At 33.3% G+C, this 16,614-nt stretch overlaps 3 protein-coding genes across 4 annotated transcripts; 2 read left to right on the plus strand and 1 right to left on the minus strand.

Annotated features, from left to right (window-relative positions):
* Window positions 1–543: 543 nt before the first annotated feature.
* Window positions 544–5,729, minus strand: LOC105330227 (isocitrate dehydrogenase [NADP] cytoplasmic). The gene is made up of 12 exons (XM_011431830.4): window positions 5,598–5,729; window positions 5,455–5,494; window positions 5,060–5,166; window positions 4,015–4,101; window positions 3,459–3,619; window positions 2,961–3,107; window positions 2,754–2,821; window positions 2,509–2,577; window positions 2,224–2,375; window positions 1,947–2,087; window positions 1,493–1,655; window positions 544–1,147 (listed from the first exon to the last, which is right to left on the minus strand). The coding sequence occupies exons 1-12, from the start codon at window positions 5,611–5,613 to the stop codon at window positions 1,066–1,068; spliced, it is 1,233 nt and encodes a 410-aa protein (XP_011430132.2). The 5' UTR covers window positions 5,614–5,729; the 3' UTR covers window positions 544–1,065.
* Window positions 5,730–5,882: 153 nt separating this feature from the next.
* Window positions 5,883–10,846, plus strand: LOC105330226 (glutathione-independent glyoxalase DJR-1.1). The gene is made up of 5 exons (XM_011431829.4): window positions 5,883–6,040; window positions 6,477–6,638; window positions 7,508–7,577; window positions 7,955–8,038; window positions 10,473–10,846. The coding sequence occupies exons 1-5, from the start codon at window positions 5,957–5,959 to the stop codon at window positions 10,631–10,633; spliced, it is 561 nt and encodes a 186-aa protein (XP_011430131.3). The 5' UTR covers window positions 5,883–5,956; the 3' UTR covers window positions 10,634–10,846.
* Window positions 10,847–12,037: 1,191 nt separating this feature from the next.
* LOC105330225 (protein CDV3 homolog) lies at window positions 12,038–15,221 on the plus strand. Of its 2 annotated transcripts, none has more exons than XM_011431827.4 (5): window positions 12,038–12,380; window positions 13,034–13,113; window positions 13,321–13,502; window positions 13,798–14,020; window positions 15,017–15,221. In XM_011431827.4, exons 1-5 carry the CDS (start codon window positions 12,180–12,182, stop codon window positions 15,132–15,134), a joined length of 804 nt encoding a protein of 267 aa, XP_011430129.1. In that variant the 5' UTR covers window positions 12,038–12,179; the 3' UTR covers window positions 15,135–15,221. The 2 variants fall into 2 exon arrangements, with proteins under 2 accessions (XP_011430129.1, XP_011430130.1); XM_011431828.4 differs by having other exon boundaries at window positions 12,039–12,374.
* Window positions 15,222–16,614: the final 1,393 nt, after the last annotated feature.

Raw genomic sequence — 16,614 nt, forward strand, 5'->3', positions numbered from 1 at the left:
TTCTTTAATAGTATTCCACCAAAAAATACGTTTTAGGAAATTTTGGAAAGTTGAAAACTGTATCGTCCTCAATGGGATTCGAACCCATGGCCTACAGGTTTGAAGTGAACCCACTAACCCACAGCACTACGCTGTATAATGTCGTTGATGGTAAAGAAACTATTTAAAAAATTATACTTGATTTTATTGTTTATTTCGATAAATAATACGACACAACATGAAGGTGTCACATACCACATTATATACTTATAAGTAATGAATTTTCCAATTATGAAATTCAATCTATTCACTTAACAAATTTTTCAAAAGAGCGGTCCCCACACAATTCGCCTCAGTTTAAATCAGCCAGTACCGGAATTTCATGCTTTCAGATTTACTTTTTTGTGTATTGCGCCATCAAAAAGTGGTGTATAGAGCCACTTTAACGGCATAGGGGAATAAATGATTGCCTCAAAATCAATCAAATATAAGGTACATGTACATGCTTGTTTAAATGTGCATGCCATACACATGTATTAAATCCACTGAACACTAAAACTTCCATTAAAAAGAATCTTTATTAAAAATGGACTTTTAAAATGATTAAAATGTACATGTAGATTTATAAATTAAGTAACAATGTAAAATCATATTGCTTTGTGTTTGAAATATATTAATTTTTAGATTAAAATCAAAAGACAGAATAAAAAGACACAAAATAGACACTCAACATACATAAATTTTGACAGCTACCCTGTAAGGTTCATCTTACTGGTACAAAATCACTAATTCAGAACAATCAAACACTCATGTACCGGTACATGTAAAAATCACATAAAAAATCACATCTGTTAAATACTGTTCAAAAAATCAATTTTTTTTTTAAAAACCTGAATAATAGAAATTTATATTTTTCAACTTGTTAATCACTCAAACATAGTATGCCACATACTACAAAAGTCCTCCATGTTGATATGTTTAGACAAAGAATAGGAAAAAGAAAATGGGGTTAATGTTCACAATGGTCAACTGAAACTCGATCTTCTTTGGACTGTGTTACAGCTTGCTAGGGTCCCGCCCGGCTAGTCAGCTGGTTTGTTTCTGGGTCAGCAGCTCCGCAACTTTATCCAGGAACTCAAAGGTGTTGAGGTAGTCTGACCTTTGAACACTGAAATACGAAGTCATATGAGGAATTCGGTACCATGGCGATAATGTCATTTATGGATGTATACCGGTATGTATATGTTAGTGCTTTGGTAATTTATTTCATAGATCAAATGAAGTTTTTTATTTCAGCTATTAATACTAATCAGTACTTCTGTACATGTAAATTGGACCAAAAGAAATGTATGAAATTTATTTTTGTGAATTTTGATTAAAAATAAATTACCCTGTACTTTCAGATTATAGATCTCTGAAATTTATTTAACTTGAGTAAATCTACTTAAAATATTAATTCGCTACGAAGATTTTACAAAATATTCGGCTTTCCACAAAATGACAAAACTCTTACCTATTCATGCCTTTGATACAGATGGCTAGATCTTTGGTCATTATGCCTGATTCTATAGTCTCTATGCATGCCCTCTCTAGATTATCAGAGAACTTTTTCAGAGCATCGTTGTTGTCAAGCTTAGCTCTGTGTGCGAGCCCACGTGTCCAAGCAAAAATGGAAGCTTCAATCACAAAAAAGTCACAACATAAGTGAAGTAAGCTTTATCATAATGTTGAACTTAACTTTCACTCATTCATTCTAAGCACAGGTTTTTAATCAATGTCTGCATTGGAAAAAAGTAATTTACTAGTGCATGTATTTAATGAAGCCAATCCAAAATTTATTCAAATTTGTTCTTAAACAGTGATAATCATTGATCAAAATCATTGAATATCAATAAGTTTAACATGTACATGTATATTGATTCAAATGAACAGATATCTTTCTTTAATAGTGTATCAATAGTGTATACCTATGGAGTTTGTTGAAGTTTCGTTTCCTTTCTGATGTTGGCGGAAATGTCTGGTGACGGTTCCATGAGCTGCCTCAGCTTCGATGGTCTTGCCATCGGGGCAAACCAGTACACTGGTCATCATCCCGAGAGATCCAAAGCCTACAAAAACCAACAACAAGTACATATATGTAGTTGTAATTGTAACTTAAATGTACGTGTAAATGTACAACACTGAACATCTACACGGTCAAAATTACACAGTAAAAGCCCTACCCTGGTGGGTGCAGACACCTACCCTGAGCTACAGAGTCGGACTGGACATCTCCATCATAGTTCTTACACGCCCAGACAAATCCTCCCTCAGACTTCATTGCGTAGGCGACCATGTCGTCAATCAGACGGTGCTCATACCAAATCTTCTTCTCCTCAAAGGCCTTTTGGTATTGCCTGAAGCAACAGATGTTAATGATTACCTCTGTGTGTTTAATCTAAAGAACATGTGCAGGTACATGTACATTTTATTTCCTTATTTTTTTTAAAGTGCTTATTTGTGTTGATATCAATAAGTAAATAAGCTTACTTTTCATAAATCTCTTGGAAAATGTCCTTGAATCTACCATCATATTTCTTCAGAATTGTGTTCTTTGTGCTAAAAAATGGAAAAGTTATTGGTTAAGTAAAAATGTGGATCAAAATATACTTTTGAAAAATGTCTATTTTCTAGTTCACACAGTAATAAATAATTGTATTTAGAGAACAATGCTTGCATATCATTATGTAAAATATATTATTAAATAAACAATTTAATTAATCCATCCAATGTACCTCAAGTATAATGGCCATTCTTTTTGAAGTGCAAACTGGAATGAACTATGGGCAAATTCTGTAATACTCTGGAATAAAGTTGAAAATTCTAAAATGTGTTATATCATGCCTTAATTCTGAAATAAAAGCATTAATAATGATTTTAATTACATTGAATTCCATTTATCAATTTTATAATAAATCTTTTTATTGATCCCAAACAGATACCTTATCGGTGTTGTACATAGCCAAGGCTACACCTCCAGACTCTGTGAAATCAAACACATTGAAGTTTTGTGCCTGACTCCCATCTGTTGGTGTAAATTTGAGCTCTAGTTTTCCTGGCCCAGGTACAACAAAATCAGTGGCACGATACTGCAAGCAGAGAAGAACCAAGGTTAAACAAAAAACAAAAATGGAGTTTCCAACTACTTTTACAAACTTAAACTGACAACTTCCTCAAATCTGGCACTAGAATAGCCAATATGAGTTTAAAAATTATGGCCATCACAGATGCACAGTTGAGGCACCTTTCTTGTTTTAAGAATTAGCACGTCAAATAGATAACAGCACTAAATATCGATGATTCAACAGTCCCCATTGAAACATTTGTGACTTTTCTCTATAAAAGAGCTCTCAGTTTAGTAGCTATAATGCTACTAGTGAATTGAAAACTTTGCAAGAATACATGAGAGGGTCAGGTTTATAACTGTGCTACATACTAACCTGATCGCCATAAGCATGACGTCCTATCACAATGCTCTTGGTCCATCCTGGGACCAATCGTGGAATGTTTTCGCAAATAATGGCTTCCCTAAACACAGTGCCTCCCAATATATTCCTGATGGTTCCATTTGGAGATTTCCACATCTTTTTCAAATTGAATTCTAAAAAAAAATTTGGCAGAAACAAATTTTATGAATGTATGTATTGAAAAAATAGAAACTCTTACCTTTGGTTTACTGGAGCTCATTTCTTTGAGGAGTAAATGTCATTGTACATGTAGAATATGTGCAATGTATTAAAAACATTTGTATTTTAATTTGATTTAAAATATTTTTCTTTTAGTAATTTATATACCACTAGATAAATCTTATTCCTGCAGCTGTAATAAAAATGATACTTGATACTTTTTCTATTGGACTTTGGTGTGTTTTGGTAGTTTTTGGTCCTGACGTTTCAAAAACCGGGCAGCAAGTGAATGTTCTAATTTGAATTTGATTGGAAATATTTATCTTTGCTGAAGTTTAATCAGTGATTGTCAAGTCTATTAGATACCTACCTTCCACTCTTTTCTCATCAGGAGTAATGGTGGCACACTTAATGCCTACATTGTATTTCTTGATGGCATTGGCTGCATCAATGGTCACTGGAATAATTATCAAAGAGTTAACTCCCTTGAAATCTGTTAGTACATGTACTCTCTCTCTCTCTCTCTCTCTCTCTCATTTAAGGAGGAATGGGATACTTTCATTTTTGTGATGACATTACCTTTCAAGATCAACAATAAATGAATCCCCATTTCATGTCATATGTACTAATACTGTTGGTTAAGATTAAAATGTTGGCTATATAGTGATCAGAAAGTCTAAAGTTGAGTTTTCTAAAAAAAAATTTTTAACCTTTATTAAAGTATTTGAAATAAATTATTGCATGTATGATGCATTCATTCAAACAAATTGTCCCATTCAACCTTAATCTCTTTATATTTACATCTACCAAGTATGATTCCCTCTATTTCTTACGGAAACTTATAGTTAATTCATAGCTCTATAGAAACAGCCAGACTGAAATCTACGCGCCCCATTTATCGATTGGTCGAAATCTACAGCGGCTGAAACTGACAAGAAAATGACAGGACAAATATCGACACGCCCTGTTTATCGATTGGTCCAAACCTATAGCGACCTAGGAAAAATCACGGACTGCACGAAATAACCATGACGATGTCAGACTCAAAGGAGACGATTTGGCTGTTTCTTTTAGCTAACTTACTTACGTACATTAACAGTAATTAAGTGAATTTTACTTACTTTTCTTAATCAATTTATCAATAAGCTTAAAGAAAGATGTTAATATAAACAATAAAATGCTTTTTTTGATGATTCATTTGGGTTATGAAGGTAGTGATCATTGCAGAAAAAATTTACATAACCCACGTTAGCGGGTTATGTATTTTTTCTGCAATGTCACTACCTTCATATCCCGAATGAATCACCAAAGAAAGCATTTTATTGTTTAAATATACACAAAGCCAGAGGAAAAACTTAAGTTACTTAACTGTGAAACATTACATAACACCTGATTAATGCATGTATTGTGTTTACCCTGATCATCTGTTGCATCACGGTTCTCAATGCCCAGATCATAGGAGTGAAGCTCCAGGTCCACAAACGGGAGAATTAGTTTCTGCTTGATCAAATCCCAAATTACTCTGTAACAGAAATAATACAAAATCTGGATAAAATGTTTTTTGAGCCAGAAAATGAGAAAAATATATGACTTGAGAGATAAAGTTTATCCTTAACTATAAACTGTTATGCCACACCAACGAAAGAATGCAAAATCCAGATCTTGAGCAAAATTTTAGATCCGCCCATGAGTTTTCACATTTTTGACAGAATAGATTGACGGTATAATTGTTGCAATTATGTAACAATAATTTTATTTTATGCAGTTCAGAATTTATTGTAGTATAAGACGCTCCGCCCACATAACTTACCGAGTCATTTCATCCCCCTGCATTTCAACAACTGGACCGCCTGTGAAGTAAAAAACAAAACGCCCATATCATAAACAAAATCTATCATATTACGCGTTTAATTAATTATATGCACATAAAACACTTGAATTTTCCTTTGGTACCTTTGATTTTCCCCATCTTTAGAGTTTGTAGACCGGTATAACCACGCGTACATGCACGTCAGACGTAGGCTTGAATGAACTTTGGACGCTACGGATATCCCTGTCTGTCATAATATAAGTGAGGTACCAAAGGGGGTATTTATTACGAAAAAAAAATCCGGATGCAAAATAATAATTGAAATTACATTGAGATATATTTATAAAAATTGTAACCTTTTTTTCAGGACTTTAAGGTGTGCACGTTCTTTAAATGATGTTGATTTTTTACGTGCACGTACGTCAAATGAAACTGAAAGTGAAAGTAAGCAGCTTGCACACTGGCACGACTAATACGCAGATTTTGCACACAAGCTTCCAAAATGAAGACAGCCGCAGTTTTACTTGCAGAAGGTGCAGAAGAAATGGAAACTGTTATTTCAGTCGACGTTTTGCGGCGTGGAGGCGTATGCTTTTTTTGCAGTTTATTTTCAGTTAAAAAATAAATGTCATAACATAATTACATGTATGAAAATTTTATTATATATCACATTCTATATAGATTTTTTTTTATAACCGAGGACGAATATATATATACGCCCTTGTTATATCATACATTTTATGACACCGAAGTTTTGATATTATAGCACAAGGGCTTGCATAGTTAAAATCATTATAGTTAAAAATAAAGTTGAGAACCAATGGCTTTTAATTCCTGTATCAAATTTCAAGATAAACGCCAGTTTCATCAGGTGTACTATGACCTTGCAAAAAGTTCCATATATTAATGTCATATTCCCTATAATTTCTGATTCCCTATTACTTCTCCAGCTAGGCAACATTAATGGAAATCGCCCACTTTTATTGATATCAACATTGAATATATATATATATATATTTTAGATTGATGTAAAGTTAGTAGGGGTGCAAGGAAGTGAAGCAGTGCTTTGCAGCAGAAATGTGAAAATTGTCCCTGATACAACTCTTGCAGAGGCATCAAAGTCTGCACCTTATGATGTAGTGGTGCTACCAGGAGGAGCAAATGGAGCCAAGAATCTCGCAGCTGTAAGTTTCTTAGACTAATGTTTAAGTGTTAAAAATTGAGATGAGACAATCTAATTAAAATCAGATGTTAGATACACTCGTTTACTAGCTTCACAAGTTGACATTTAATACATGTACATCTCATTGAGGTTCAAGTCAGAGTGGCCTTTCAGCTTGAGCTAACCAATGAAATTAATTGTTCTGAATCTTTGCATAAGAATTTGGAACTTCTCAGGGTTTTTTTGGCATACATAGATGACCAAGGTGTTCTAAGAGAATGAAAACAAAACTTGCATGTAGCAAGTAGACAAATTATTTGTGGAGCACATGGCTCAGTGGTCATAGGCGTTAGGCCAGTAACAGTGCTGGTTCAAACCCTGCTGTAGTCACTTGATGTTGTGTGTTGTGCACTTAGACAAGGAACTTTATCTACATTGTCACAGTCCACCCAGCTGAAAATGGGTACCGGCTTATGTTTGGAGTTAACCTGCGATGGACTGGTGTCCCATCCAGGGGAAGTCAGTGACTCTCATCCAAAAACCGGGGATAAACATGGGCCTGATGCATCTTTATGTCACAGAGAAGGATTTAACTTTAACTAAGCAAGAAGACAAGTGGATCTTAAGTCCAATTTTAATTAGATTAGAAAACAGAATTTAAGATTTCATATTTTCATGGAAATTAGTTGCATCAAACTGTTCAGAAACATTTCTGCTTATATATGGAAATTATTTTTGAATCCTTATGAATATATGATCAAATCAGCTCAACCCCTAGGCAATTGAACTTTATGTACATGTAGGTACCATTGGCAAAGAACGATCTATATATGTAAATTGAAATTAGTGGCATCTATCAGTATTCTGATTAAATTTTTGTTTTGTTTTCAGTCTGCTGAAGTAAGAAATCTTTTGGAAACACAAGTGAAAAATAACAAACTAGTAGCAGCTGTGTGTGCAGGTATGTGCATAAAATATGCATGTAAAACAAAATTAATCTCATGAGTGAGCATAATGTTTACCGATACATTCTTTTTGTCGTCATTGTCTAATCTTGGGCAATGACATTCAATTCATTCCCTGACCAGTTTGGAGTTAGGTTAATTCCTAATGCTTTATATATGCAGACATAAATTTAATAAAAATCTTGTTTTACTGTTGTATGAGTATGACTGAAATGTTAGCACTTGATTTTCAATGTTTTCCAGGTATATGCTTTTCCTCAAGGTTGCAGTAAAATTCAGTTTAAAACTATTATAGAATGCAAACATACAAATATTTTTTGTGCCTTTGAAAACTGGTATTTATCATTCATTTACCGAGTACTTTTGTTTAAAGCACCCATTGCACTGGTAAGCCATAATATCAAACCAGGATCTACAGTGACCTCTCACCCCTCAGTCAAAGGCAAAATGGAGGAAGGTAGAAAAAGCTTCTTTAGTTTCTGTGGAATCATTGGAATTCATGGCGGCTCAATTTTCACTGTATTTGTGGATAGCTGCCCTCTCCCAAGAATTTATATCCTCCACGAAAACAAATTTGAAAGAATTTTCTTACTGAAATTCAAAAACTTGACGCATCCACAAAATTATACATCCTTAAGAATAAGCAAAAACATACAATCCATGAAAATTTGTCCCCACAAATTCAAATGATTCCATTAAACAGGCATTAGATCTACTTTTTTGTTTTTCAAAAGCTTTAACTTTGTTATTTTTGCTGATATGGTTACACATGAAAATACCTGTACAATATATATCATGAAGCAAATATAATTTTTTTTTACATGTAAATTGTTTGATTATGTAAACTTTTGACTTACAGTGAATTACAGAATACTGGTAGAGTTTTCAATAACTTGCTAGATTGCTTAAGGTGGCTCTATACACCCACAGTTTATTCCAATTTTCAATAGAAGACCACAAAACATATACTTATCAAATATTAAAATGACAATAGGGATACTATAGGTATTTTTAAAGAATTTTTTAATGTTTTTTCGTGTTTTTGTAAAATATTTTTTAAAAAGACAGCTATCAACAAATTGAGAGAAATTATTTTGTCATATGATGAATATTTCCTTCGGACACATAAAAAAAATATAACACTTCTTAACATTCAAAAATGTTATTATTGCAATTTTTCTTAGTATTTCCCCAAAACATAATTTTTCATATTTTCTTACTCTGTTGACAAATCATCTGAAAAAGTTGCTTGATGTTATAAGAAAATGTATTTTAATAAATGTGACATAAAAAATTGAATGAAACCCATTGCAAATAAACACAAAAAATATTTTAAATTCTATTTGGTATGAAAGTTCCTCATGTAAGGGTTATCGTTCCTAAGTCCCAAGGCCCAAACAGCTTGGGGACTTTTCATTTCTGAGTTGAAGAAAATTTCCTAAATATAATGTTGGAATGATAAATACATACATATTTCATTATAGACTTTGCCCTGTATAAGTGAATATATTCGCTTTAATGTAAAACTAAGTAAAATAAATAAAGGGGAACATTGACTAGGCTAATACGATTTATGTATCCCAACTTGAGAGAAATTCAAAGCAACCCTCTCATCCCCGTTAGGTGTCTATATTAATGTGCATTAAAGTATATTATAATTGAAATATGTTCACCTGTTAAGAATTTTCTTACACGGTATTCAACCAAAAATGCGTTTTAGAAATTTTTGGAAAGTTAAAAAATTTATGGTTCTCAACGGGAATCGAACTCATGACCTACTGGTTTGTAGTGAACCCACTAACCCACTGCGCTACGGTGTAACATATCAATGATACTAAAGAAACTCTTTAAAAATTTATACTTGATTTTATTGTTTATTTTGATAAATAATACAACACAACGTGAAGGTGTCACATACCACATTACTTGTAAGTAATGAATTTTCCAACTATCAAATTAAATCTATTCATTTAACAAATTTTTCAAAAGAGCGGTTCCCATACAATTCGCCTCAGTTTAAATCAGCCAGTACCGGAAATGCATGTTTCCAGATTTACTTTTTTGCGTACTGCGTCATCAAAAAGTGGTGTATAGAGCCACCTTAATAGGGTATTGAATTTGGTCAGCAAGGTATCACATTTAATTGGTTTAAATCTTGGTCATGTGATTACTCAGGTATAACAGCAAGAAAGTGAGTTATATCTAGTAAATATTTACACATTTTGAGCTTTTCTTGTTGAGAATATTTTCTCTTTGCTACATGTATCCTATATTTTTGCTATAAAAGTTTGAACCAATTAGGCAGTCACAGCACAAAAGCACTATTAGTGCTATATGTTGCACCAGGAGTTGAGGAACCTATTAATGATTTTGCTGGAAAAAATGATTGTTTGTTTCTTCAGAAAAGTCTTTTAAATTACCCGGTACATTAAATTTAAAAAAAAAAAAATTCAAAGTTACTCCCAGCAGAATTGATGCTCTAGAATCCAGCGCTGTCCAGGTGAACACTATTTTTAAAAATCTGTAAATAGAAATAACTAGCAATAGGAGAGAGTGTTCTAGAGACTTTCTTTGTGCAATCAATCTGATTAAAATCAGATCCTCGATTTGCTCCTTGTTTCTCTATTGTTGCATATAGCAACAATAAAAAGACAAGGTGTGGATCAAGGATCTGATTTTTTGTGCAATATGAATGGGTTGAATGTAAAAAAAACAATCTACACTTGAGTAACCGCAGGACCTAGAATTAAACCTAATGTGATACCTTGCTAACCAAATTAAATACCCTATTGAATAATCTATTGAAAACTCTGTAATTAGCTGTATAAAATATGCAAGTTTGTAAGAAATAGTTTCTGAAATGTAGCACCGATCGGTACATCCTATTACAGGGGGCTACAAATACAGTGAGGACCGTGTAGTGACTGACGGCAAGCTGATCACCAGTAGAGGGCCGGGGACAACTTTTGAATTCGCACTGAAAATAGTGGAGACTCTTGAAGGCAAAGAGAAGGCAGATTCACTTGTTCAGCCCATGTTGCTGAAATTGTAATGACTGCAAGTCTCAAAGCAGAAATTGATGACTGTTATTTTCCCTACAAAGTTAGTTGGATTTTGCCATATAATTTTCAGAGAGAAAAAATTAGTGCTATATGTTGTTTGATTTTGTTATTTTGGAAGAAATATAACCATGTTGTTTTCCAAGGGGTGCTTTTTTGTGATCTTTATATTTCAAAATAAATTGATATCTGATATCAACCATGGACATTTTCTTTATTTGACTCAAGTACATTGAAGCAAAAATAAGGAATCTTAATTATGGTTTATTGAAATTCTTTTATTTGCATCTCTAGTGGGCCCATAAGGTGGCCTCTGACACCTTGATATCAATTCTCAAGTCATCAGAAAATTATTCAACTATAATGATAGATAGCATGATGCATAAGAAGTACAGTATATATATTACTCTGACAAATAGGAGAAAAATTTGCAATTTTGGATAAAAAATTATAATTTTTCAAAAATCTTTTATATTCAGTAAATATGGAGTTATATAAGAGTCCTCCGCACACATGGAAAAGTTCTGTAAGCCCATTCTCCTAAAGGCTAAATTACTTAAAGATATTGATTTTTAGCACATGTTCATCTTGAAATTGACCCCCCAAAAATCAGTTTTTGGGGAAAAATAATCAACTTTTTAAATTTCACCGCTCTACATACAAATAAAAGTCCCTACAGTATCTGAACTCAGGACCAATGGGTTGGTAGACTATATGAGGGTACACCGATTGCGCAACAGAGATAGACACTTAATATTGGCGATATAAAGGGTTTCATAATGTGTTAAAATCGCCATGTTGTGACGTACTGTCATAAAAATTAGAAGTCACTAGTTTTGAGCTAGCTAGGATCCCTAAACTAGTCTGGAGTTCACAAGTCTAGTTGATATCGATATACTCTAACCAGGGGGCTATATATGCAAGATATACAATCAAATTGATAGATACAAACAATTTAACAAAACATTTAAAGCGTCATCTTGATGTAGTGAGGAGCTTTAATAATTGGAACTTTCTTCATCATGTGCTTATACAAAAATTTTAAAATTTAAAGGCCTTAATTAAATACATTTAATGGTTTGTCATGCCTAATCTCATTGCCTAATACAATGTACTAATGTATATGTACAATATCATGAACACACACACACAAACATTCTCTCTGTCTCTCTCTCTCTCTCTCTCTCTCTCTCTCTCTCTCTCTCTCTCTCTCTCTCAGGTGAGCAACACGGTCCGTAGGCATGTTGTTTAAAAACTATCATCTTAGTTATAATTTTAATTGAAAACTATAAATGAATTTCGTTAAATAACAAAATACATTATTGAAAATTTACTCATCATGAACGATTTGATTTATCAAGACACCACGGGTCATGGGTTCTTAAAATACACAAACCCGCATTCACTGCGGAACTGCCATTCTCGTCGTGATACGACAGCATGATCATATGGAGGGAGACTTTTGTGAATTAATTGAATTTTCTGGAGTGTTTAAACTCATTAATATTACTTTACTTGATATAAACTTTATTTCACATAATGGCAGAGTCAAGTCTTGACGATTTTTTCGCTAAGAAGGACAAGAGTAAAAAGAAAAGTAAATCCAAAATCACGCCTGGTGACATTTTGTCACAGCAGGAAAAGGAATTGGGGTCGAAGAAAAAGAAAAAGAAGAATAAAGAAAATGAATCGACACAATCTTCTGGCTCAGGGGCCGAGGGTGCACCGAAAAAGGTAGAGGTAATGGGAAACGTGAGCGAATGACGCATTACAGCATCGCATAACATGTGGTTAATTGTTAAGAAGAGCAGCTGGTATTTCGAAAGTTGTGTTTAGTGTGAATTTTCACTTTCTGTTTCCACTATATTTTGCTCTTTGTTTTCTAATTTCATAAGATGTCGTCTCTCCTTCCCTTTTTCATACCAACTGATGTGCATAATAAATGAACAAATATAACTTTGATTCATAACTATGATCCCTATTCGGAATCATGTTAAAAACTTTCATAAAAATAAAATTCATGTATAACCAGGGACGTATATACGTCCCTGATATAACTGACCAAATTCTTGAAAATAAACTTGAAAAAGGCAACCGACTTAAAGGCGAACAATACTTACTAGCAAGTATATACGGTAATCAAAATGGGTTTAGGGTGGGGATGAGTAGGTTCAAGTTTGGGGCAATTTCAAGAACGAATATGATTGACTTTGGGGATTCTCTTTGTGACTCATTGATATCATAAATTTTTAATTACATGTGGGAAGTCAGTCAGTTACCTGAAACAAGTAAATGTAAATTTTATGACGGTAATGCAGAACAACTTCTGAAACAAAATATATCTGTATATAAATTTATACAATTGTATTAAGTTTTTTGTTTTATTGTTATAGGAAGATGAAGAATGGGTTGATTTTGAGCAAGAAACAGAGAAAGACTACACAGGATTAAGGATTCAAAACCTGCAGATTAAGTAAGTCAGCTACAAGGAGTACTGTACTAGAAACTGTATAATCCAAATTGCAACATTTCTGTTGTTAAGTTCCCATAGTTACCGTAGTTAAATTATTGACAGCAATGAAGAGAACTTCTTAATATGTTTGTGTGTACATGTATATGATTTCACTAGTGCCCCATTTCCAAGGTAAATGTATTAATAAGTATATTTTTTCATTTGCAGTAAAGATAAATCAGACCAAGAGGATGAGGGAAATGATAATGAAAATGATGATGAATGTGATGAGAATGGGGAAAGACGAGAAGGTGCTCAGGGTCCCTGGAATGTAAGCCAGGGACAGCCTTCTCAAAGCCAACAACAGCAACAGCAACCCCAACCACAGCAACCTGTGCCACAGGCTGCAGGTGACTTTCATATGTTTGCTTTATTAAATCAAAAGTTGCATTCTTGTTGCATAAAATTTAATCCATTGAAAATTTGTAATTTTGTTTATCTTTTGGAAAGTGGTAAAAATTTTGTGGTTAAAGTGTGAGATTTTCTTCAACATTGATTTATTTATCCTCATATTTATTTGTTTATATGTTTTTACTGGCTTTTTCCATCTTAATCTTTTAAACATTGTTATCAATCAAAAAGGTATTTTATTATGATGCACGGGTAACAAAAGGCAATTATTTAAACCTGCAAATATAATTTCAGCTGCTACTCCAAGTGCAGAGGAAAGCAAATCAGACACAACTCCAGCTAAACCAGGAAAGTATGTCCCTCCGTCAATGAGGGCAGGCATGGGTGGCAGCGCCAGTTCTAGCGATTCTCCAGGATCTGCCAGGCCGACACCGCGGAGAAAGAAGACAGCTCCCAATGTAAACAGCGAGGAGGACTTCCCCACACTGGGAGGGGGACCTACACCAGCGGAGCTAAGGTATAGCATTGCAGGACTTCACTTGTAGTACTGATCAGTGTGTAGCTTTATATAAACTGTACCTGTTGGTCTGTTTGCTTGTTTCATAGACTACAAGCAGATTTTCTAATATGGTAATTGAAAAGCTCACCTGGCAAACCATAAGAATTTTGTCATCCACTTTCTGCTGAAAGTCAACCTTAATCAATTTTATATGTAAATTCTGAATTATAGAACACTTTTATTTGCAAGAAATTTTACAATTTTTATTTGCTGTAACAACCTTAGTCCATGTTTTGTTTAGAATTATTGTGTTAGCACTGTAAAATTTAAATCAAAGAAATTATTAAAATAATATTATGAATTAAAGGTTGTAATTCTAGTGACTCTTGATTGCTCGAACTTAAGGGGATATTGATTAAATACACAGTCACCATTTCCTAGTTATCAAGAGTGAAATAATTATATGTATAACAGAACCCATAATACATCAACAGATCAAGAGTAAATTTGCTTGGTTATATATAGAGAAAAAATTGGGACCGTGATTTCACTTCAAGAGATCACGAACCTCAGGGGATCAAAGTTTGGGCCATCGAGTGTCGCCTGTATTTACTAGCTTTATATCTGAAAAAGAAAGGTTGGAGGCGACCTCAACAATGCGGAAATGCCTGATAGTTAAAATTTAACACTGTCTACTGAGCTAAAGGACTCGCCTACTATAATGTGCTAGGAATTTGGCAGTAATTAAGCCTTTAACTACTGTAAACTCCTAATTATACGCGAGGAATTAATTACAGCGTAAAATCGCGAGAAGCATCCTTCGCAGATTTTAAAATCTCGCCTTTATTTTCTAAGAGTTGAAAACTATAATAAATAAGGAGAAAGGTTCAACGTTCGCGATTCTATATTCTCGCAATTTGATACAAACCAGCGAGATCGCGGAATTAAGTACTCGCGTTATATAAGGAATCTACAGTATAACATAGCTGTTTATTGCTGTTATATTTTTTACAGCGAATTAAGTGGATCATCCTTCAATAAAGTACAGTCTGGTGGAAAACATGTGGATGATCCCAGCAAAGCCCAGCAGTCCTTAACCTTAGGAAACAAATTCTCGGCTCTACAGGACTAGTGTTATCATAAATGCGGAAACCGGTCATAGAGAGGCTTTGTTTAGAAAATGGTCAGTCAACAATGACCATTTATCTTTTTTTTTTTTCAAGAAGAAGAGATGGCAAAATATTAGAAATGAAAATTAGGGTGGATATAAAAGTAGGATTTGACAACAAGAGTTCAACCTGTCCTGTTTTAATCATCACTGCTTTTTTGCTCCATTGTTTTCTGTGCATTCATCACGTGCCAAGCAAAAGAGGATTCAGTGAGTTGAGAAGAATTGTACTTTTTGCATGCATGAACATGTACATATAAATATAGGATGTTGTTTGAAACTGGTAAAATTTTGTACATTTAATCATGGATATAATTCATGTTTAAAGTTCTATATGTGAAACTCTGTTGATGCTTGGTTTAAACTGAAAATGTGATGGTAAAAATGTGTTGGTAACTGCCAAGCATAAAAGATCGTGGTGAGAATAAGATGGCTTATTTTGTTTTCTTCACAAATACCTAATGCACAATGTATAAATTTACAAATAACATTTGTTATGCTGCAAAACTGATAAACAAGTTCACAAAATGACACAGTAGAATTATATGGTAATTTGCTGTCATTTTATCTAAATGGTAAATCTCATGTTTGGTTATAATCGTTATGACATATTGTTTTACGAAGTTCATGTGTTGCATAAGATTAGTCAGTGAGTGATTTACCTCATTTTTGTAGCACTACACTCTTGTTATTTTGGGATTATAAATTATAAAATATGCCAGTGAATGATATATTTTTATTGATATTCACAGAAAAGCACTGGGTTTTTTTTCCTTCATTCAATTAATTAGATTGTGGTAGAAATATTTGAATGTGAAATACATGTACATCCTAGTGAACTTTAACATTGCCTTATTTAAAAAAAAAGTCATTAAATTCCCTCAACAAGGTTGCAACTTCTGGTTATATGTATTGTAATTGTTTACATTTAAAAGCTTTTTGTTGACTCATTTTATATGATAGCAGATCAAGAGTTTTATTCTGTAAGGAAGCGATAGTGTTATTAGTACTGTATATCTTATGATTGTGGACAGTTTGGTGCTTTGGATTCACAATATTGCATTGAATGTTGGGAGTAATTTCTAATTCTATTGTTTCTCCTTATCTTGATTCCCAGCACTAATGCCATCAAGGGAGAAAACTGTGGTTTTGATCAGAGTTATTTCCCTTTATTAAAATCCAAGAATAATATTGATGAACACTGATGGATCATTTGCGCTTTCTGTATGAAGTTAGAATCAAGTATTGAAGATTTGTATGTACATTTAGGTAACCATGTTTTGCAAGTTCAAGTTGATAACATAAAGTAAAATATGTTTTCTTGCATGGAGAAAATTGAAATTTGTATTTCCAGTGACAATGTGTAGTTGATGCCTTATTTTTTCTTAATCATTATTGGCATGGAGAAAACAACACTCTTCAAACATTTGCATATTACATGTAC

The sequence above is a fragment of the Magallana gigas genome, chromosome 5 (assembly GCF_963853765.1).
Source record: "Magallana gigas chromosome 5, xbMagGiga1.1, whole genome shotgun sequence".
Taxonomy (NCBI): Eukaryota; Metazoa; Mollusca; class Bivalvia; order Ostreida; family Ostreidae; genus Magallana; species Magallana gigas.